The sequence below is a fragment of the Perna viridis genome, chromosome 2, assembly GCF_037379345.1.
Source record: "Perna viridis isolate PV_CMFRI_1.1 ecotype Kerala chromosome 2, ASM3737934v1, whole genome shotgun sequence".
NCBI lineage: Eukaryota > Metazoa > Mollusca > Bivalvia > Mytilida > Mytilidae > Perna > Perna viridis.
Window position 1 is genome coordinate 41,048,274 of NC_142446.1, and position 24,672 is coordinate 41,072,945.

Sequence of the window (24,672 nt, forward strand, 5' to 3'; positions counted from 1 at the left end):
TTGTCATTTGTACATGTATTTCAAAATATCTCCAAGTTCTTCTTCATATATATTTTATTATTCCAGAAAAGTGAAAGTTTCATATTCCTCAGTACAAATAACTGCTGTCATGTTGCCGCTTTGTCTTTGATAAGTGTCTCAAATTCTATAAAAAAGTTCATTCCATGTAAATTATAACAAGCTGTTAAGGGGACATGTGAATTCTACTTTAAGACATAATCTTACACGGATTTCATGAGTTTGTATAGTAAAATATTATTACTATTTTAGTATATTACACAGGCAAACTTATTTCACATGATTTACACCCGAACTGAGCTAATAAACTTTGTGACAAAGTTCACGTGAAATTTCTGTGAATCGAGCCTTCACGTGAAATTCACACAAGTTGTTCAATGCAATTCAAGTTAAGTGAACTTCACGTAAAAATCACGTTGATTTCATGTGAAGTTGACGTGAATTTCATGTGAAGCTCGATTATCATGAATTTCACGTGGAAAAATATCTGCCTGTGTAAAATACCTAAAAATTATAGAATGATGCAGCCAATAATACAATATGGTTGAAAATCCCCGTTTTTGTCGCTAACAAAACCTTGAAAAAAAAGAATACAATGTCATAATTTATTCACCTAAATTTTTTATTCTGAAATTATAATTTTCATAAAAAAGTACGAAGGGTCGAATACACATGTGCTGTATTTAGTGCACATGACATTTATTTTTCATGTGTATTTTAGATCACGCCCTGATTATCGAAGATTTATAGGAAGGCTGGGAATCCACATTTAGTCAGTGTATCACTTTACCAGAAATCCGCAGAACACAGTTTGATCGTTATTTTTAATTGCATTTTAAAAAAAATATCAGGGTATTGTTGAAAGTGACCTAATTTTGTGTATATACTTTGATATAACATCTTCTTGAGTAATACTCAGTTTCTTCTAAATCATAGAGTAATGATTGTCTTTTGTAAAATGTTCTTTGTGCTGATGTGACCGCTGATTTACCGATTATGACAATAGCACGCAAATGCTTTTTAATCACCACTGGTATAGTCACTCCGCAATGGAATAGGGAGGTTTAGCGCTATAAAACCTAGATTTAACCCACCATTTCGTCTGAAGTGCCTGTACCAAATCAGGACCATCGTGGTACTAGCTGCTCCAGTTGTGTAATATCTATTTTGCCAGATTTATTTTGGACTTAATTATGAATCAGATTACTGTTCGGTAATTTTGTTGTTACCCTAATTGGTTTTGAGAACTTCTTATAAAATTTATTGAATTACTTTATTTGCTTCTAAGGCTAATGATCTGAGGCACTTGTACAACAAACCGAAAATCTCAATATTAACAAGTTTTATTTTGTATTTGAATAAAAACTGTGTTTTCTCTAACTTGTCCCTATGACGTTCAATTATAAGTACATACCTTCAAAATCTATCATTCCATCCTTATTCAAATCAGCCCCAGCAATCATTTGTATTATCTCCTCTTCACAACATTGTACTCCAAGGCTACTGAACACTTTCTGTAGGTTGCCGCTCGTTATGTGTCCCGTGTTGTCGACATCAAAAACCTCAAACGTCTCCCGAATAACATAATCTTCGTTTTCGTCTTTTGCCAATACTTTGTCCTTCATCATTTCAACAAATTCATCAATTTCAATTGTACCATTACCTGTGATACATAAGATTATTTTGCCTTAATATAAATATTAATCCGTAAAAGTGCAAACTAAAATTCAAAGTTTAATTAATATTTTATATGAACAAGTATGAGGTTTAAAGATTGCCTTTGTTCATGTCAGTGTGCGTCGCATTTTACAGTTCCTTTATTAAAACATAGCATCTGATGGTTACATCCTTGTGCAAAATGTGTAGATTTAATTAATATTACGTCACTGTCTATTACAGTATTTGGACTACAGTGCATAACATACATAACTCAAAACACACTATGTCTAAAATTAAAATAATTTCTTCATTTTTTGTTTTGAAAATTATATATAATCTGAAGCATTACGGACCATCTTCGTCAACTTCATTTATCATGTCCTGTAGTTCAGCTTCAGTTGGGTTCTGTCCTAATTGGCGTAAAATTGTTCCTAATTCTTTCGACGTAATTGTTCCTGAGTCGTCATCATCAAATAGTTTAAAAGCTTGTTTGAAATCTGTAAAATACACAGAAATATAGAACGAACAAGAATATACCTACATTAGAATAGTTAACGTCACAAAGATCAAGTTACGACGGGCACAATTATGAACAAACTTTCAACTTAAGTACCATTCCGTGTAAGAATCGGGTAAAGTAGGTGGTAGATCATATTTCTCAATTTAGTCTTTTATGTCTGAAATACGTTCAATACATCTAGAAAACAACCAAGAAGCTATTTAAGTTTACCCTGAAGCATCTATGATATACATAATGTTTGACTGCCTATATAAGAATTGAGTGCATTTTAAGTAAAATTTACCAATCAGTATCTTACAAAGGCAAACTTTACAAACACTTTGAAGATATTTCTGGAGGGTATGCGGTACAAATGCATGTATAATGCAAAATATCTACGTTTATTTTCTTCATGGGCCACACCATATATACATTTTGCCTGATTCTTAGATAGAGAAGTACTTAAATAACTGTATACCACAAATAAGCAATATAACTGAATTATTTTGTTTAATGCCCTTTTGATATTATACAGTTAATGATTTGGACTGGACTAAAACAAATATAAAGACAACGTTAAGAAACATCTTACGGAGTATGCTGTTCATAAGTTATAATAAATTATCATTTATCTTTAAAAATATAAAATAACTATGACTATGTTCTATTGGTTAAGTTTTATATGGATTCAATATAAGGCTGTTGAAAATACTAGAGTTATTTTCCGAATTTAGCATCATAAAAACACTTTTTCAACATTCTTATCAAAACACCATTGTCCGCTGCTATTACAGCAAAAAACTCATGATAAACTCAATTGCTATTTGTAACAAAAAATTTTAATCGTCGTAATGTCGCATCATTTTTACTTAATGCTTAAAGAAACTTATTAGGTTTTTGTTTGTTTGTTGGGGTTTAACGTCCGAACAGCAATATTTCAGCTATATTCAGACGATGAACATGAAATTGATGATAAAATGAACATGAAACAATGTGGTCGACATATTTTGATTGCCACTGGAAATAGGGAGAGATAGGTAGGGTCGGGCAATTTAGCCTCCTGTGGCGGAGCTCTATGGTTCCTACTCCGGGAGAATAGGAGTTTCTTGAAAAGCAGATGACGCTTACATAGCACCAGGTCCATTCCTCAAGTTCTAAGTGAAGTCCATGTTACTTTTCTGTGTATTTATTTTTGTTTTAATTTTGTTGTGGTGGTTTGTCTATTATCTTGATCACAAATGCCCTGTTTCTCGTTCTAATCTATTCATTGGTTTTACTTCAAGAAAGTACCTGCTAAAACTTCCGGTGGGATTTCAGGCTCTTTTGGGGTATCGGGCGTGTGACGACGAGATGCCCGACTTGCCTGTCAATAAAAATACATATGAAATAAATCATGGAATCTCCACTTTATAATTTTTTAACCATGGGCTGGCCATTTATGTCACCTTATTTGACCCCGAGTGATAGCGGATATATTTTGATTTTTATAGGACAGATATGGTGCTTATTTATATTTTTTACCTAAGGTGAACAAAACTTCCGCCATTTTTAGCTGTTGCATTTTGTGAAAACACGAATAGTAACAAAATTAACAAAACAACAAAACACTGTACTATATAAATGTAAAGAAAAGTAAAAGACGAATTAAGTTAATTATCATAGATATAGTTGTTTGCATTTTTAAGGTCACAGTGTTCTCAAGTGGTCCGACAATATTTTACAGCATGTACTTAATCATTCTGTATGTTTAATTTGCTGACGACAACCGGCAACGTGCAAAAGGTAGTAAAATTTTCTTATATTTGCTGTAAGGCTTTTTTCATTATTATAGAAAGTTATCAAAAAGTCACCTTTTATTATGTTTTATTAAATATGAAATTGATTTTCCTTCATTATAATTTAATGAATTACAATGCTTTATAGCTAACACACATCCGAATGATACATGCGTTTGTTTTCGTCTTAGGTATGTACACATATACAAGATATCCACATTTTATCGTGTGCTTATCATTTTGCATTCGAAAAAACCCGGTTGTGGTCTCAAAGCCTTATTTGGACGTCATGTTAGAATCACATATTAAATATGCTATCAACTAAAACAATATGAATTCTGCACTAAAATTTAAAGTTGTCCGAGAGTACCAAGCTTGTGCTTATCCTAGTCGTATAAATCTTGATATTGTTTCTTTGGTTATTTCCTTCTTTTGTAAACCATCGCCATTGATATTTCTGTATGGCTCCATAAATTAAAATCTGCAAAATGTTGCACATACTACCATTTGATAGCAGCCTAGATGTGTTCATTACATCCTTTCAAATTCTATTTTCTTTGCAAGGCTGTAAATTGTGAAATGAATTGTGACTCTATCGTTCCCGACATTTAGTTGTACATATCTACTTACATGTAACCACTGACACTTTAATCATTTAAAAATTTCTGAATGGATTCAAGCTCGAACATTTTTAGTACGAAAGGTACGAATGAATCACATAGTGCATTTGCATGATTCTGAGGTTGAACCTGAGGTTACATCTGATTACACACTTTTGAAGCGTTCAGCTTTACTGCTCAAAAATAATAATATGACAATAAACAAGATCAAAATGACATGCTACAACACATGAAACCGAACAGAAACTTTACACGGTAGAAAACGCTGCTAATTTCTTTTTTACAAGAGTTTGGTTAAATTATATACAGAAACTTACCATTGTAGGAAAGTCTGTTTATTCCTTCACGATATTTAGTTTGACCAAAACATATGTTGTCATTTAAAGAGTTAACAATAATGAATGACTATACTTTACAGAAACACGTTTGAGCTTCCATAATACAATCTATTGTTTTTGATTAAAGGTAATAAAAGACACCATTTTATCATTTAAAATACACCAAAGATCACGTAATTTTAAAGTAATACACATATGACCTTAGAGTATTTTACCATTGGAAAATTTACATCTTTTCCAGAGCAAATTCAACAAGAACTAAAAATAACAGATCCAAATCTAAGTCAAAATCCTAAACACATAGAAAAAGTACTATATCAACAATACAAAACAATACAAAAAAACACACAAATGATACAAGGCATGTGTATAGTGTATGTAGCCAACATTTTTTTTACATGTAATCACTAATTTTGTTGTCTTCAGCATGAACTAGTTAGTGGTTATATAAACGCAAGCAAACTGGTTTCTCTTTGGAAATCATTTCCTTTTATGCCAATTAATAGTAAACGTCCATCATTGGAAATTCATTTGTTGATAAATTTAGCAACTTATTTATGTTTTTTTTTTGTAAAAACCACGGTTTATACGTGTTGGTGTTTTCTTTTCTGTTAAAATAACTTAAGGAGGTAGACCTAGGGTAACTCTTGCAATCAGTGATATGATTGTATTATATTGAATTTACAAAAACCTAGCTAGCTTTCATTTGAAACAGAATGAAATCAGCTTTGATGCCTACATGATATTGATTTCAAATGCTAAATACAAACGTTCCAATGATTTGTAAAACTTGATTCTTACCCTTGGTCTACCCCCTTTGGTAATTGGTCATTGACAAACGTGATCTGCCAAGTAAGAAATTCATTATATATGTCTAAACATTTGCAAGAATTTACGAAATAAAACTGATGCTTTTAATTAAACGTGTAATAGAAGATTGTACCTCGAAATAACAAAACTGATAAATACAATTCAATTCAGCATCTATATCGTTGCAGTTAAAATAAACAAACAAGTATAATTCAGTAAGAAAACTTATTTTGCTTTCATTTTTTTTTAAAGATAAAAGAGAAGTAAAGATGTCTTGGTCTTGTGTCTTAGTCAATCTCTTCTTCTTAAATAAAGGAAGAAAACAATGGAAAATCACAAGATGGTGAAAAAATCTCGCGCTTAGTTATAGGATATAAATGCAAATTCATGAAAAATATTATCTCTGAACGATTTATACACCAGGCTTGTACAAGAAAATGTAATGCTGAAGGGAAATAGAAAATTCATACCATCAATATTTATTTTACAGTCACAATTCAAAAACATAAAAATAACCGAAAGAAAAAAATAATATGAAGGTTTGTTCTTGGTTTTATATTGGAAAGTAATAAAAAATGGCATTGTACAATTTCCATTGAATCGACAAAAATATATATAGCTTACCATCTAACAGCGACATATTTTTCGGGCAATATAAATTTCTCATTCTGCATAAATATGATTAATCGTTGTCATGGATCTTCAGTCTACAGAGCGCATTGTTGTTTTTTTTTTAAGTTGTTTTACTATAGCTGTATCTAATCTTTTATTTTATCATTACATCACAAGTCTCTAGTATTAGCTTTTGGTATATGTTTTATTACTTACTTCTTAGCCTTAAATAATGGTAAAACAAAATTTTAATGTGATCGTGATGCATTGGCGGAGCAGATCATCTTATCCTTCAAGAGCACTTGATGTCACTCCCGTTTCTTTTTTTTTTATTTGAGTTCATATAAAAAGGCCTTAGATTTTCGTGGGCTGTATTATTTTTCCTTATCTTAAATTTTCAAATGAAAATTTATTTCATTCTACATTGTGTATTTGGTTTCCCGTCTTTCGATGTGTAATGCAAATAAACACTATGCCTGAAACGATTAAAAAAGACAAAAAACAAAAAATGAAAAAACAAATAAATAAGAAAAAGAATTTATAAAAAAATATCAAATCAGTCTTTGAGTGCAACGTGTTACCGATCCGACGGGCGGATAATGGTATACCATAATATGGCCATCAAAGAACGAAGGTATAAAAATAATAATTATCATGTCATTCAGCCTTTGAAAGTTGACAACTCCAGTAATAGCGTTTGTTTTACTTTTAGGAGTCTTGGTAAATGTCTTGGAAACTAATCCGTATTTCAATTTTTAACTTAAGTAAAGGCTATATTAAACTTTGGGAAGGTATTATTTACTTGCTGTAGAATATTGATTGTTTTTGGACTAAAATTTCAATATATATTCAAACAAGCTAAACTTAACTCCGAACTCATGTTTTGATATTTGGACTAGCAAAATACTTGTTGGTAAAATTTAAAGTGTTCGTCACAAAGAACGTGTGATGTATACGAAAACAATGATAAAATTGTTGACACGTTTTGAGACAAAAAAAGTACCATCAGCTTGAACTACTTTGCTCGTTTATACTTTAGTTCTCAGAACATAGGCTGGGGTAAACAATAGCGAACATAATGCTGATAAGATACTTCCATTTAAATTTTATAACAGCGAGAAATAACTTTGTAACTAAATGTTACGTTAGAACGGTTTTTATTAAAGATGTGTTATTCACACTGTCCACAATTTGAGGATGTGTTCGTTCAAGGTTACAAGAAGCAAAGTTTGTCAGGATAAGACAAAACGAAGAATGATTACGATAAATGATACTAAGATTATTCAATGATTACAAATATCTTTTATAATATCAATGCTATGAACCTCTGATGTCAGGCTTACAGTATGCATATTGAATTCAACTGCAGTTGAACTGTTAAACTACCATTTGTAAGGATGACTTTTATGAAGCACGTTAAGTTTAACAAAAATCTTACAAAATCATATGGTGACACTGTTTGTCTTTCACAAATATTAAAATGTGAACTGTTTATTCAATCCAATAACACACCCTGACCATTTGAATACTGTTGTTTTTAAACGAAATAAGTATAAAACATAATGATGTAGTTATGTAATAGAAATTGTTTTCGGTTCAGAGATCTATGAGCTAATGTAAAATTGTTTATTCAATTAATTGCCTGATTTGCGACAAATAGAAACAACTTATTATAACTTTTAAATACAGTATTTAATACCAGTCCACTTAAGTGTCATGCAAATACAGGCATTTAGTTAAATACATCAAAAACAAGTTTAAAATGGGAAAACAATTTGATGTATAAAGGTTTAAAAATCAAATGGCTAATTTTGAGAAGACAGCCATTTAATTCTAAAATAGATATTTCGTCCATACCATTTTGAAATTAAATACTTTGATCTTGTATATGGCAGAAACTAATATATGTTGATCCTTTCAAATCTCTCTGATTTTGTTCTACGGATAAGAAAAATGAATCGATGAAAGTGAAAAATATAACCAGTGAATCCTTCTCACATCATAAAGAGCTAATAGCAGCAAATCCCCAAAAATGATTAAGAACCCCATCCACATGAGTTCTAGTAGGAACGGTACTAAAATATTTTTACAGGTGTATCATTGGTGTACTAAAACATAGCCTTTTAAACTTTAAAAATCTTATATGCAATGTTTCACAAATCAGAATTAAATGACCGAAGCTTAAAAGAATTACTCTTGACCCCATGAAGAACCTGCAAATGTCGTTTCATCAATACATTAACCAATGATGCGTATACAATGTACTAACGATATTAATTAAGGTCTGATTTGAAGACACAATTTAAATTTTTTGCTTTACTTATGTACCTTTTCTTGAAGCATGGCTAGATTTTCTGATGGACTTGGTTAAAATAAATAATTATGTGGAATTTTATTTGAAAATGTGAAAAGGAATAAAACTACGATACTGTATAGTAAACTGAAAGTTCATTATAGTTTGGATATCAAGTATAATACCAAAATGGTACGTATAGTGATTGTAACAATATACATCAAACAAAAAGGATTACTTTTACCAAATAAACTATACTCTCTGTGAGGATTTTGATTAAAAAATTGTAGTAACAATTTCTTAGTTTAAAAGTATAATGTTATGAAAAAAACTGTGGGTATCCTTGATATGACGGAACGCTGTTTCGGTACCTTTGTATCATTCTTGACTTTTATTTGTTGTTCGTCTCATATCATGTGTCAGCACCAGTATCTAATATAAGCGTATCTATATATAAATATTGTTGTTTACAGAAAAATCTGCCTACATCGAAAAAGGCAGAACCTGTCTAAACCAGTCATTTTCTAAATGCCTTATAAGTCCTTTCCAACGAATTTTGAATCCGTGTAAGCCGAACGTCTGCGTTATCTGTCACAACAATAATTTTAGTTTGAGTTTAATTAAGAAAGATTTCTCGTCCTTATTTTATTATATACCTACAACATTTAACAGTTTGTATCTTCATTTTCCCAACGAATTGGTTAGACATACTAAAGATCAGAATAAAGCTTCTATTTTATAAAATATATTTTTGGAAGCCCTTTCAGTATCAAGAGTATGTATTAAATATTCTACACATACCAACATATCAATAAAAGACTGAACCGAAAATTTCCAATACTTGACAAAAGCATACAAAATAATATAATAGAAATAAATCTTACACTAACAGTGGCAAAGTATGAACCATGGTTTATATTCCACTTCAACTCAAATTAGTTTACTTACAATATATTTCTCTGGCATGTTTGCTCACATCAAACATTACACATGACAATATCAAATCAAAAACCGGAAACTTCGAAACGACCGCAATGGTCCTGACTTGGTTCAGGCATTTTCGATGGAAATAGCACGTTAAACCAGGTTTTATATCGCGCACTACCGCTTCCATCACAGTTAATTGTCACATGATAAAGCACAGTTATTTCTACCACAAAGTACTATCTAAAAATATATTCCAAGTAATTATACTTGTTGTTTTTGTAACAATAAATAACGAATAATTTCCATTCAGATATATTAGACATTGGCTATAAATGATAAATATTTTAACATGACAAGACATGCCTGCACTGCAGACGGCGCAATTTCCTTTTAAGAAAACTTATGATTACATGCTCAATAGACAATGTTGTTCATTTGTCATTTTTCAGCGTCTAGCAGAGTTTATCTAGAGTGTAGCTTAAGATAATCTCCAAGAACAAGTGCACCCTAATGCAAAACGAAGTTACATAAACGAGTGCATGTATCGTTTAACGACAATAGGGTACATTTCTTTCTCTTTTTTTTTGTGTTTCAGGTGGAAAATCTTTCAGCAGAGCAAGTGCAAGGTACTCATACAATAATTAAAACGTTCTTTGGATTTGATATTATACAAAATCATCTTGAAAATGCTAAAAAATCCAATATATAAAGACATTGATAATAAGTTAATTAGGCTTCTGGAACAGGGGTATGTTGCTACAAATTTGAAGTCATCACTACTGAAGTTATATGGTCGTCATCATGAACGCGTGGATCGTTACGGTGTATCCATCTGCACCATGAAAGAGTAATCAAGGGAACCAAGGGTATAGCGCTTATCAAAAGAATGTAATCCAGGGACAATTTAGACAGGAAAAACAGAAATACACAACAAAGAACATAAAGTAATTAAAATCATACATACAAAGTAACAAAAGCAAATGAGCAACTCGGACTCCACTAAAAACTGCACCATGGACCAGGTGCACCGGTAGCGTAAGCCTCCTCTGCTTTTCTAGAAACACCCGCCGAGTTGATCATAAAAAGTTAAGTTCGTGGTAGATGAAAGAGGAAAGGAAAACTATGACACGTTGAACAAATCAGTTTTCATGGCGCAGATGGCTACACCGTACCGATCCAAGAGTTCCATGATGACGCCCATAAAACTTTTGTAGTGATGACTTCAATCTTGTAGCAACATAACCCTGCTCCAGAAGCCTATTTGTTAGAATTCTAGCGCGATACAAATGTCTCCGTAGTCTTCGCAAGCTCTGGCATAACGTATGAGTTGTGATATGAACACTCCATACGTAGATGCTGAAGGGATGTTGCCACAGATGAAAGGAAAGTTGACAATTCTGAATGAAAAGTCGTCACGTTTGTCGTAAAGTTTGGTCAATAGTTTTCCTTTACCATCGATTTCTAAGTGTAGGTCAAGATATGAGGCTGACTTCACAGTGTCTGTAGTATCCTTTATTTCAAGTTCTTTGGGGTAGATGCGATGTATCAAATCCCCAAAATTAGAATTGTTTAAAGAAAATACGTCATCTATATAGCGGAAGCTGAGATTACAGGATTTAGCTAAACGATATTCTTTCTTTCGGATCAGATTATCAGCTATAAAGTCAGCCTCATAAGAGTGAAGGAATAGGTCAGCGAGTAGAGAAGCACAATTTGTTCCCATTGGAATCCGACCGTTTGTTGAAAAACGCGTCCACCACACTGGACAAATATGTTGTCGATGAAAACTGATTTGTTCAACGTGTCATAGTTTTCCTTTTCTCTTTCGTCTATTCCGGACTTTTTATGGGCAACTCGTTGGGTATTTCTAGAAAAGCAGAGGATGCTTACCCTACCGGTGCACCGGTCCATGCTCCAAGCTTATATTGGAGTCCGAGTTGCTCATTTACTTGTGTTTCTTTGTAGGTATTATTTTAGTTACTTTATGTTCTTTGTTGTGTTTGTCTGTTTTCCATGTCTGATCTTGGTCCCTGGATAACAATCTTTTGATTTCCGCTAGAATCTTGGTTCCCTTGATTACTCTTTTAAACATTACCAAAAACACTAATAATTAAATGTTTCATGCGATGTTTTTCCACTCAAAAATTGTTTCATTTCAGAGTACCGTGAAGCATTTAAGATGTTCGACAAAGATGGTGACGGAACGATAACGACAAAAGAGTTAGGAACAGTGATGAGGTCATTAGGTCAAAATCCAACCAAGCAAGAGCTAGAAGATATGGTGAATGAAGTTGATGTCGATGGTAAGAAAGACAAATTATTTGCTACTTTGATTAATCAGGGTGAATCTGTAGATTCGATATAGTATGTTTAATGGGTTCGCGCTTCGGTATTTTTGTCGATATGTTTTTTCAATGCGTAATGTGAAATTAAAAAAAAAAACCACATGCAAATCTATAAAGTTCCAGGAAAGACACGCGAAGTAATGATGATCAATATCTGCGTAGTACATTACAAAAACGAAACATGATAACAAAATGAGGATTTCATGAATAAATCTATATATAATTTCATTCTATCTAACACTTGTAACAACCGGAGGATAACCGTCTGTAACAATTTCTTAACAAAAAATAAAAGTACGAGTTTTGGCATGCATGAACCACAACCTGTCTGACCAAGGTCATGTCGTGGCGTTCAAATCAGGTTATGTTGTTGGTCTTTGATCATATTTTACCATCGATTCATATCTGGTAGGTTTACTTGTAAGAGTTTAAATTAAAAGCAATGATATCTTTCAGGTAATGGGGAAATAGACTTTGAAGAATTTGTCATGATGATGGCAAAAAAGGTACAAGAGGCTGATACGGAGAAAGAACTTAAAGAGGCTTTCAGTGTGTTCGATCAGGATTGTGATGGATTTATCAATACCAAAGAATTGAAACAAGTAATGTCTAACCTTGGAGAAAAGTTATCGGACGAAGACGTAGACGCTATGGTAAGGGAAGCAGACAAAGATGGCGATGGCAAGATCAACTTTAGAGGTACGAGTACAACTGACCATACCAATCTTTTGGTAAATAAATGGCCTGTCTTTACTTGATATAATTACTATAAATACCTTGTATAAAAGGTATGTGTAAAACAAATAACATGTGTTTACCAAACCAAACATAAATATGCCTTAACCACACCATATATAAACAAATAACTTATATGTATGAATAAGAAACTAATCGAAAACTATCATGTTATAGAGCTGTTTCCCCGCAGAATCCAGTTTCACAAACTTTAACCCTTGTTATTATTGTGGTTTTCTATGAGAGTTAGAAACAAACTTTAGTACTGTATATGACTTGTTCTTCATCTTTATCTAATTGGCATTATCGACTGAGTTTGGCAAATGATTTCCTTTCGATTTACGCACAGAAGACATTTTCTAGTGTTTTTCGGAACATATTTAACTATATTAATACAATTATAGCATACGTGAGCAGGTTTGATCAAATTCTCTATCTATACTAATTAAGTGTAGTAAAAAAACTAGCTGACCAATATAAACTTAATACAGACCGACAAATTAACATTAATCAAATATACAAGAATAAAAAATGAATCACAAAAAAAGCTGTCTGAAAATGGAAATGGTTTTTATCTTTATCTTTAACATTTCTTCTTTTACAGAGTTTTTCTACATGATGACTTGTGATGAGTTAAAATAGCAACAGGCAACATAAAAGAATGTAATTAAAATAAATGGATAATTGACCATTTCAATTCAATCAAAATCTATCGAATGTGCACGAGAGTACATTCCCTACAGTCAACAAAATACATGTAAACAACAAGTATAATAAGACTTACATATACTTTGTTTTTGAACATTGTATCTTTTGATAGGTTAAGATTATTGATAATTCTATTGTTGAAACTTTTCAACAAAGCTTTACTGTTACTATTATATACATTATGTATTGATTTTTATGTTTTAAATCTTATTTTGCGTTTAGAGTACCATTGTTATTAGTTTGTATTTTGTTTATTGTTTAAGTATTGGTTTGTTGTGATTCGTATTTTTTTTTGTTCGATGACTTACTTTTCAGTAAGTAATTATGATTTCGGTGATTTTGTTATTACCTTTGTTTTGATCCTGTTTATATGTTTTCCAAATACAGCAAATAAATGTAGCACGTCTCTTATTGCTACATATTTAGTAGCGTCTTAGCCGATTCGTATGAAACTCAGAAAAATCGCGTGTTTTAGTCAGTTTACCATGTGCAACTTCGTACACTTCTTGGTTTAATTGTCAAAACTAATGACTACATCAATTAGGTAAAGGCATTCCTTAAAACAATACACACACACACACACACACACACACACACACACACTGATGTGTATTATGCATTTAGGTATCAACAATATCACTACTGATTTCCAATATAGTAACAAGTTTCAATTGATATATTAACTGTACTATGTCGACATGACATATGCGGTACTAAAACCTCAGTTCAACCTAACAGTTTCTTTGTTCAAATTGTATTAATAATAAATAAAATGTTCCTTCTATTTAATTCATTTCTCTATTTTGTATAAAATCAATTATAAAAGTCATTGGATCGCACTGAATTTTAAATATATGTGGTAAAATTGATTAAGAAAGGAATAAACAAAATAAATATTTGAGAATTTGCATTCTAATAGAATCACAAGACTAAGGCCGAAATATTTAGTATAGGTGTTAGTTGCAGTAGACGTGTGTGCAAATAAATGGAGTGTTTCTCCGTCATGTAGACTATATTTGACAGGAAACATTGAACTTACAATGGGAGAGCGTAAGGTAAGATATATTACGATATATCAATGTTTAAAAAGTTTCAAAGTTACAAGATACCGTTTTATTTTAGGTTAAAATTTCTTTAAAATTTGTCCATTATTCATTCCCCTTTCGAATATTTTTTCTAAAATTTGCACAATCAGATATTAGGTATAATAGCATGAAGTAGAAGTCCGGAAATCATAGAACACGGTATTAGCATTGTAGATACATCGTGTAAGGGATTAATTGCTAGAATTTGTTCCAATCGAAATCAGTAACAAGTTCATTTGAATACTGATTTTGAAAAAAATCGTTTTGCTCTTCTGATTTTATACTCTGTATCATAAAGCCAAAGGATACCATGCCTTCATATGGTTTCATGATCATACGACTAATCATATACATAATTGTAAATGGATGTAACTGTGTGTTGGCTTGATTATTGTTATCATTCATAATTTTTTAATTATAATGACCTCTACCATGTGGGCATGTAAGCAATTAGTTCACAATGTAGTTATATCCGTTTTAACACGTGTTTTACATTAAATGAGCAACTTGGTGAGTATCTCTAGAAATGAAATAAAAGTACGTGATGCTTGCCACACCAGTACATTCCGTCCATACTCCAAGTTATAGTTGAGTTCGGTTTCTCGTTTATTCTTTAGTTTCTGTGTTGTTTCTTTAAGTATCGACAAAAAATACCGAAGCCTCAACCATGGGTCGATTCCGTCGAAATCCAAGTACATGGCCTGAACATCAGGAAACAAAGAAGATCTACATACTCAATATAGGGAACCGAATGAAATAAATTACGAACCGATTGAAAAAATTACATATAAAACTAAGGACAAAATAAGAAAATCAAAGGCTGTCTTCAAATATTCATAACACTGATTTTGGTTTGCTTTCAACATCCAGGCGAATTCATTGTTCTTCCAAACTTAACTTCCAATCAATCATTGATTTTCTCATTTTCACCATGAACCCTGGGGTAGATATATGTATGTATGGACATGGTTTAGAATTTAAAAAATCACAAATTATAGTGAGCTGAAACGGGAAGATTTTAGATCGATTTAAAGAAGACTATGTGAAATGTATTGAAATAAGCCAATAGTGTGAAAGATGGGCGGACTTTGTCTTGCATGCTACACGTGCATTTATGTCTAAGTCTGTATTTATGTTCACTTATAAATTACATTTGGAAGCCAAAACAATGCGTTTAGTTCCCAGGCCATAAAATAACACCAATACGATATTACGCTATGCAAGGACGACGATTGATAATATATATTAATGTTTTTTTTTTATTTTCCATTTCACATCTTATGGCATCGTACATATGTACATTACTAGCAAAATAAATATATTACTTTTTCGAAAATATACTTGACATTTTATAACTATATTGTGTCGGTTTTTGAAGCTCATAAAACTTTATTTGCCATGTTTTTAAATAAGGCCTTTGAACTTTGAACTTTAGTGTTTAACGCAACAGTTCGGTTCGTCAATCGGCTATGATCGGCAAGCTTCGAGTGAGCCCGAAATGGTGCGAACTCAAGAGAAATTGCGAAAGGCTCTAAAATCGGTTGACTTCGTAACCGTGATGAAACAACTCGGTATTGCAGAAAATTCAATGCTAACTGATCAATGTAAAAATCCCGCTCTCATACAAGTAAAAAACACACGTAGAACACGTGTATTTATGAGGTACATTTTGATCTCGTATGAAGCTAGAAATGACCGTTCTATTGCACCAATCTGCAACATTTGGTGTAGTAATATATAATTATGCAAATCATATACGAATGTAGAATACTGAAATTACGAGTGCAAGAAGTCGCTAACAATACTAGCGACTTAAAAAAAACTTCAGCAGTAGGAATATGAACCCTGACAATAAACCGGGAGTGTCGTTAATATAGCTGTTTTATATTTACTGTTTTTGGTCTCTAATCTTGGTATTATCTTTGTCCTTGATTGTTCATTTCCTCATAATCTCATTGTTTTGCTTTCGATTAAGGTTGAAGATTTTACTGAAGATGAAATAGATGGTATGTTATGTTTTTTTTCTTTTGTTTCTTCTTCATCAAAACAATTATTCATTTACACAAACATATATCACTTATTACAACACAAACGTTCATCCAAAGGTTTCTACAGTCTTGAATATTTTCTAGAGTATGAAAGAGTAATCAAGGGAACCAATTTAAGGTTATAGCGGTAATCAAAAGAACGAGCTAACATATAACAGCACAAAAAATGCTAGGAACGAAAATTTATCTATTGAGTATGCATTATTTCATTTTAACTTTTCGTGTTTTCAAAGCCACACTTACTTTATTTCTATATCAACGTTTGAATACAAAATATTTCAATGAAATTTAAGGGTAATTAAAAGCAACCACTATTAAAAGTAGTGTACAGGAAATGAATGAAAAATACGAATAAAAAATACGAGGACAGAAAAAAGCTTCAACCATTGAAAATGTTTTGCCATTTTACATTTTCTACGTTTTTGTTGTAAGTTATTCGATGGAAAATAGACTGACACTTCCAAAGTTATTTTATCATCAAAGAAGTTATTTTGTTGGCATGCCTTTATTTGCAGAGTTTAAAGGGGTATTTCAATTCTTCGACAAAGATGGAGACGGTACCATTTCGATATCAGAAATTAGGACAGTCATGCGCACTTTGGGTCAAAATCCAACCGAGACTGATATACAATCTATCATGAGTAGATATGACGATGATGGTAAATATCGGGGAAACAATAACGTATTTAGACAAAAAGATAATTTAAAGACATCAAAATCCAAGAAAAATGGAAAACAGAGACTATTAAAATATATTGTCCGCTAGTCATACAATTACAATAAGACTAAGAGAGACGATCAAAACTGCAAGCACTATTTCAAATACGAAAACACAGTACATCAAGAAAAAAGAAAGCAAGTCAAATTAAAAAAAAACCATGCAACAGTACAATAAAACATACCAGATCATGCTTATAGAGGAAACTATAATTATATGCTTCCCGAGATATAAACAAAGTAGCACAAAGACATAATCTATTGTAGCCGAAAACCCATATATCATTGGGATATTTTTAAATATTTATCACATTAAATAAACGAAAAAGGACTTTTTGAAGTGGATGAAACATTTGAAAAAGATTATGTTCAAGAAAGAAATTCGTTGACAAAAAGACAACTGTACATATGATTCAAACAGTACATTCATAAACATTAAAACCAGGATAAGAATCACAAAACCACTCTGTAGTTTAAGCATTAATTGAAAAAATCTATTAGCTGTGTAACCATCTAAATGTGCCAAATTGATACGTAAAACTTTTAATTAAAAATATTCAAAAAACAAAAATTAAATACATTTTTCAAATTAGGAAATGGAAAATTAGATTTTGAGGAATTTCTAAACATGGTAGTGGACAAAATAAATAACCCAGAAGAGGAATTACGGAATGCATTTAGACTCTTCGATAAAGACAAAAATGGACATATTAGTGTAGACGAACTCAGGTTTGTTGTAACAAAACTTGGAGACAGACTAACCGACGAAGAAGTAGAAGAAATGTTTGCCAATGCAGATGTCAATAATGACGGTGAAATAAACTACGAAGGTAATATGTGATAATATCAAAGACATGTTATAATATCATATCTTATAAAGTGTGTTAAACTATAGGAGCCTGAAATCTTACCAAAATACGCTGAATGACAGAAGCTCCTTATGTTAAGGTAACCTTTTTTAGAGCTATTTGCTGTCTGTTATGATTTCTGGATCTTGTTTACTTTGAAAATGTAGGAAAAATAGAAAAATAAAGACGAAAGTGGAAGCCACATATAATGAATATAACATAATTATACTAGAAAAAGGCGCTTGATCTTAAAGCGCGGCAAGATTAGCCATGAATGGTAAGAGTGGAAAACTTCAGTCGACCAACAAGAATTATCAAATGCGATTCGTAACAACATTAAAAACGTGCCTGTCATTCCAATGAACTTAAATTTTAACTATAAATACGAGTTTTCTGCGAATGTAACGAATGCTTAACCTCAGACACCGATAACATCAAAGCGGGTTGATATCCATATCTGCCTGTACAATCATGACACCACTAAAATGATTAACTTCACTTATTCACGTTCAGTTGTTACATGTAAAACATATGATAAACTTAGCATTTGTCATATGAGATCCCATATATGTAACAACCCCTCGACCTGTATAAACCCCAAACAAGACCTCGGGTAAATTTGGACGTTCCGAGGTTGATATGGCACATGATACGTGTATATATTTATTTCTGTTTCTATATACAAGTGGTCAATCATACCATTTTCGGTAGAACCATATTTTGTTTTGGATAAATGTCGGTTTTTCCTAATGGATATCTTCAAAGTATTTTGTATCTTTTTCAGAATTTGTAATGATGATGACAGACTGTCGACATCCAGGGAAAAGTTGCGAAAACAATGAACAAAAAACCTGATTTACATGTATTTAACAATAATGTCAGATATAGAACAATAGAAATAAATAAATAAATAGTTAGCATTCGAAGGAAATCTTAAAAAAACACATGACTAAATTAAATGCGAATCGTTCCAGAACTAAACACATATGAAGTCATAGACAATAAAAATACAGAAATCTCTATCTAAAGATAAAAAGGAAATCAATGAACCAAGATTTGAACCATAATCAAATCATATAATCCAATAAAAATTAGACTACTGCAACATTCACTACATTGAACGTTTTGTTCTGCTATGCGGGATAGATGTTATCACCAAAAAAGTAAAACAACGGCCGTGATATTCATTTATACTTCGTCTACCATGGACTTTTACTGTTTATGAGCAGCTCGGCGGGTGTATCTAGAAAAGCAGAGGACGCTTACCCTACCGATGCACCTTGTCCATGCTTCCAGTTTTTAGTGGAGTCCGAGTTGATTATTTACTTATGTTGCTTTGTACATATTTTAGTTTTTTGGTTATTTTGTGTTCTTTGTTGTGTGTATCTGTTTTCCATGTCTGATATTCGTCCCTGAAGTACTTTCTTTTGATTTCCACTAGAATCTTGGTTCACTAGATTACTTTTTCTTATTAATGGAATTATGCCTCTGTTAAAGTAAAATAAAAACTGTATAATGTTACGTTTTTTTGTATGTACAGTGTGTTCATTTCGTTATATTTTGTGTCACCGAACAGGAGTTCGTTCAAAACAGATGTTCCCAATCCAAGGAATTGTACCTTATTTTGAAATATGTGTTCTTAGCGGAATAAATTCTATCAAAGAATGTTGATCATGGATTTGTCTATAATAAAGTTACTAAAGGAACATCTGTTACAAGAAACAATGTGGACAATGGTGATTGTCTTAACTGAAAGCTATAATATTTATTTTTTTCAGTTAAGCTTAGCGATCTCACAGAATCATTTACTGTGGTTTACAGATATTAATCTTATAACGCAGGGTTATAAAATCCAAATATTGAGGTCATCAATATCAAGTTATACGGTTAGCGTCATGACTTTGTCAGCAGGTTTGATACACACACCTACTCCATGGTGGCATGTGAATTCCAATTATTTTGGAATTGCAATTCACAAGTTTTGTAGAAGCTTCTTCCCATCAAGTTTCCTTATTGCTATGTGTCGTCGAAACGCAGTTGATTATGGCATTTGTCCTTAAGTCTTCCGACCAAATTGCGATTAAAAATTTCAGCGTGTAGAATACTAATATATGTGTATTTTTCTCATTGGGCTAATTTCGTCGCATTGCAGCATTTCTGAACAATAAACCAGTTCCTTTTAAACTGTGTTTGATCAACATAATTAAAACTGATTAGTACTTTAAGTTTTATTGAAACAATGTGCATATATATAAAGAAGGAGTTTTAACCAGCTATGTATACTATGCGTCGAAAAGCTTACAACGGCTTCAAACACATTGGGCTTATGAAAAACATATAAATCAAACTTCTACAAATTAAGTAAACAAAAATGAAAAAAACTAATTATGTGTTTTATTCAAAATTATGATGTGTTTGTTTAATGGAATAACTGATTACTTATTTCAATTAATGTTAGCTTTTCCCACAGGTTGTACTTTAACTGACTCATTCATGTGTGGTGTGACTTTTTTGTCAAATGTATCTTTCGATCATGTCGCATTGCGGCTATGTCTGTAATTTTGTGAAAGACGACACCCTATATTTTATCATTTAAAGCATTCAGTGATTCTGAATAGCACAACGTATATCTGATTTTTAGAATAAAACAGTAACGCCTTATAACAAGTTTAGTCAGATGCTTTAATTATACGAAATATATCCACGAATCGGAATACAATATAAAAATGGTAAGTCAGCTTATGGAAATATGTCAGAAAATTTAATTTAGTTTTTTTTTAAGAAGGGAACAGTAAAACCACGAACAAAAACAAAGAAGCATTCTGAAACAGTGTTATTTTGTTATAAGATTAAAGACATCACTACGAAAGTGTTATGGTTGTCATCATGAGCACATAGATCGTCATGGTGTATCCGTTTGATTTGTTCATCGAGTCATAGTTTCCTCTTTCGTCTACCCCGGACGTGACATTTAATGAGCAATTCGGTTGATGTTTCTAGAAAAGCATTAGAAGCTCATCCTACCGGTGAACATGGTTCATGCTCCCACTTTCTGTGGGAGTCAGAGTTGTTCATTTGCCTTTGTTTCTTTGTACGTTTTATTATTTTTTTTTGTTATTTTATGTTCTTTGTTCTCTCTACTTTCTTTGTATAGCAGTTATCCCTAAATTACGTTCATTTTGATTATTATTCCAAGTTCGAATCCTGGTTTCCTTGGTTTCCCTTTGCTCTTTGGTCATAATTAAAGATTTCTTTCTATCTCCAATACTCCCATCCCATTATTCTCCCCCATTATCATTATTGGCTTATTTCTCTCCTTCTTCACTTTCACACATTCTTGTTTTCTTTTAGGCAGAAACTTTGACGGAAGAACAAATAGCAGGTAAATATCACTGACAATACGTTTTTTGAAGAAAAAAAAAGTGGTATTACTTTTTCCGGAACTATGACTATGTCATATTGACGTTTAAGTTTTTGTCAACCATAAATTGTTTTATTTGAATTTTAGTTATAGTTAGACTATGCGGGTACAATGGGTATTGAGGTTGAACAGGTTACAACTTCGTATATTTATCTTTAGAATTTAAAGAAGCTTTTAGCCTCTTCGATAAAGACGGGGATGGAACTATTTCTTGCAAGGAACTGGGCACTGTAATGAGGTCATTAGGTCAAAACCCAACCGAGGCTGAATTACAAGATATGGTCAATGAAGTTGATTCCGATGGTAAGAAATAAAATTATATTTTTCTGATAAATTAACCATTGAATCAATTGTTTTATACCCAGTCGAATAACCTTCTTTCTTTTCTATGTTTGAGAATGAACATATATAGGGTAAAACAGAAGCTTAGGATCAAATAAATTTGTTTGTTCTTTTCATCCTTTTCCCTGCTATTTCTCATGATGTACGTAGTTATTAGTTTTAACATAAAAAATCGAAATACTTTGTATGTTTTGAGTGGATAAAAATTTAACGAAAAAAGAAAAAAAATTATTGCATTAGACTATCCCTTATGTTGTTATTTGTCATACTTTTAATAAACCTTTATGCAAAATAAATAGGCAATGGAACCATTGAATTTCCCGAATTTTTAACCATGATGGCGAAGAAGATTAAAGATGGAGGGGAATCTGAAGAAGAACTTCGAGAGGCCTTTAGAGTTTTTGATAAAGACGGAAACGGTTTCATCAGTGCAGCAGAGTTACGACACGTGATGACAAATCTAGGAGAAAAACTGACAGACGAAGAAGTCGACGAGATGATACGTGAGGCAGATATGGATGGCGATGGACAAGTTAATTATGAAGGTAAATTCTCAGTTTTGACTCTTTTTTTTTTCTAATCAACAGACCAAATGAAATTAAATTAAATACACAAAGTTAAGTAGTAAGTAAGTTAGTAAGTGAATTATTTATCATGGTGACATGTGCTTTTAATATGTATCACAGAGTCAACATCAGATCCAATGAACCTATACGTCACCTATTGAAAATCAACATTTTACGCTTGTTGTAAAGCCTACTTCTGAAAAAAAATTAACTTATTTCAATAAAACCATAAAATAATTTAAAACACTTCAGATGAATTACGGCGAAAATAATAAGAAATAGTTTAAGTATTGATAGAGATATTAATGTTTGTAATTTCATTTACTAAAAAAGTGAGATTACTATTCTTCAGCACAATAAAATAGATATTATTGAATATTCTTAGACGTGGTGAGTTGTAAGGCCGTGGTACAGTTAAAAGTAAAGGTCAATAGCACGTAGTTTTCGTCAAAAGTATGGGAATAATTACACATTCAAACTGCTTACTCCGCGCTCAAAAATTTCTATTGCAATTGTTAAATTGTACAGTGAAATGGAAAAACGCACTAAAAAATCGGAATTACACTCAAAATTGTGTGAAATTTTTACGCCAGATAGATTATTAAGGGAAAATCTTTGTTTTGTCTTGTCATTACGTTTGAAGAAATATGCATCTACGTCCGCCTATCTTATAATGTTTGTCTTTTTAAGTACCAGTCCACATAAAATTCAGACACTGCCAGTGGTAAAGTGATTCATGGTGTAGAAAAATCCACCAAATAAACGTTGCTTTTTCAGTCTACATATGCTATAATTTATAATGTTGCTACAAGATTGAAGTCATCGCTACAGAAGTTTTATGGTCGTCATCATGAACTCGTGGATCGTTATGGTGTATCCATCAGCACCATGAAAACTGATTTATTCAACGGGTCATAGTTTTCCTTTCCTCGTTTGTCTACCCCGGAATTGACTTTTTATGAGCAACTCGGCGGGTGTTTCTAGAAAAGCAGAGGACGCTTAACCTACCGGTGCACCTGGTCCATGCTCCCAGTTTTTAGTGGAGTCCGAGTTCCTCATTTACTTTTGTTACTTTGTATTTATGATTTCAGTTACTTTATGTTCTTTATTGTGTATGTCTGTTTTCCATGTCTGGTCTTTGTCCCTGGATTACATTCTTTTGATTACCGCTATAACCTTGGTTCCCTTGATTACTCTTTTAGATAACGATAATCATTTCTTAATTTAGAAAATCATACATTTATCTCCCACTAAAACCAACTAAATGAAACCAAGTCAAGAACGATAACTCTTGCAAAGTGCCAACTTCATGTCAATTCTATATAATTTTTATATCAAAAGCACAATAACCTAATGAAAAACTAAAACTAAGGTTATGTGATCAGTAACTGTTTCTGAACAAGAAATAAAACTGAATTTGGTTGGTTTCTGACATGCATGAATCACCTTCTGCCCGATTTTTAGAAAGACTGGTACCTAATTATTTTTATCCTATTAAGAAGTAACCTCCTATTTGATTTTTATTGACATGTTGTCTTTCGTTTTTAGAGTTAAAAACTTTGGGCACCGAATGATGAGAAAGAGTTCATACCCAGCTGTTTGTTCTTTGATTATTTTTTTGTGTATTTGGTTTATATATTCTTCTTTTTTCTGTAGTCATAAATTACTTGTGTGTTTTTTTTCCAGAATTTGTCACCATGATGGTTTCTAAGTGATTGCAATAACAACTCTAGCTGAGAATGTGATATTTGTTCTTATTTACATATGAAAGACAGAAGTAACATGTACATTCAACACTATGCATTAACTTTTGTCACATGTTCTATCATCTAAATACTCATGACCGATAATTATATTACACGTATTTAATGGGGGTAAAATGTGATTTTATTTTAGGGAAAACGTTCTAAGTAGTCACACATACCATTCAATGACTGTACGAGTACACGAGTATAACTTAAAATTATTTGTAAGACTGGAGTTTACGTACTAAAGCTCGCAAATCAACAATACACGTGCCAAATACAATTATATATAATATAGAATTATAATTTTAAAAATGATAGAGTCCTGACCGTAAGTAATGACTTTGCGATGCTACATGTACATGTAGTCGCAACGTACGACTGTTTGCAGATCCTGCCCTCTCCTCCGGTTAAAACAACACAGACATCATTGCTAGAACCGATATCTACAACTCGAAAAACAAAAAACTAGTGATCAAGTCATATTTATTTTGATCCGACGTAAAATCTGGCTTTTTATACTGTGGAACTGGATGGACGCGTCTAGAAAAACAAAGCAGA

General features: G+C 32.0%; 4 protein-coding genes across 5 annotated transcripts; 3 read left to right on the plus strand and 1 right to left on the minus strand.

Moving 5' to 3' along the window:
• Positions 1–9,617, minus strand: LOC148625075 (neo-calmodulin-like). Of its 2 annotated transcripts, none has more exons than XM_088568343.1 (5): positions 9,573–9,617; positions 3,467–3,539; positions 2,031–2,174; positions 1,433–1,681; positions 1–145 (listed from the first exon to the last, which is right to left on the minus strand). In XM_088568343.1, exons 1-5 carry the CDS (start codon positions 9,588–9,590, stop codon positions 108–110), a joined length of 522 nt encoding a protein of 173 aa, XP_088424469.1. In that variant the 5' UTR covers positions 9,591–9,617; the 3' UTR covers positions 1–107. The 2 variants fall into 2 exon arrangements, with proteins under 2 accessions (XP_088424469.1, XP_088424470.1); XM_088568344.1 differs by lacking the exon at positions 9,573–9,617 and adding an exon at positions 4,889–5,073.
• LOC148625076 (neo-calmodulin-like) lies at positions 8,579–13,765 on the plus strand. The gene is made up of 5 exons (XM_088568346.1): positions 8,579–8,816; positions 10,147–10,177; positions 11,711–11,854; positions 12,353–12,595; positions 13,236–13,765. Exons 1-5 carry the CDS (start codon positions 8,814–8,816, stop codon positions 13,271–13,273), a joined length of 459 nt encoding a protein of 152 aa, XP_088424472.1. The 5' UTR covers positions 8,579–8,813; the 3' UTR covers positions 13,274–13,765.
• A 138-nt stretch (positions 13,766–13,903) lies between these two features.
• LOC148625077 (neo-calmodulin-like) lies at positions 13,904–19,692 on the plus strand. The gene is made up of 5 exons (XM_088568345.1): positions 13,904–14,394; positions 16,400–16,430; positions 16,988–17,131; positions 17,783–18,019; positions 18,822–19,692. The coding sequence occupies exons 1-5, from the start codon at positions 14,380–14,382 to the stop codon at positions 18,890–18,892; spliced, it is 498 nt and encodes a 165-aa protein (XP_088424471.1). The 5' UTR covers positions 13,904–14,379; the 3' UTR covers positions 18,893–19,692.
• Positions 19,693–20,582: 890 nt separating this feature from the next.
• LOC148625078 (calmodulin-like) lies at positions 20,583–24,235 on the plus strand. The gene is made up of 5 exons (XM_088568366.1): positions 20,583–20,766; positions 21,389–21,419; positions 21,618–21,761; positions 22,100–22,345; positions 24,053–24,235. Exons 1-5 carry the CDS (start codon positions 20,764–20,766, stop codon positions 24,079–24,081), a joined length of 453 nt encoding a protein of 150 aa, XP_088424492.1. The 5' UTR covers positions 20,583–20,763; the 3' UTR covers positions 24,082–24,235.
• The last annotated feature ends 437 nt before the right edge of the window (positions 24,236–24,672 follow it).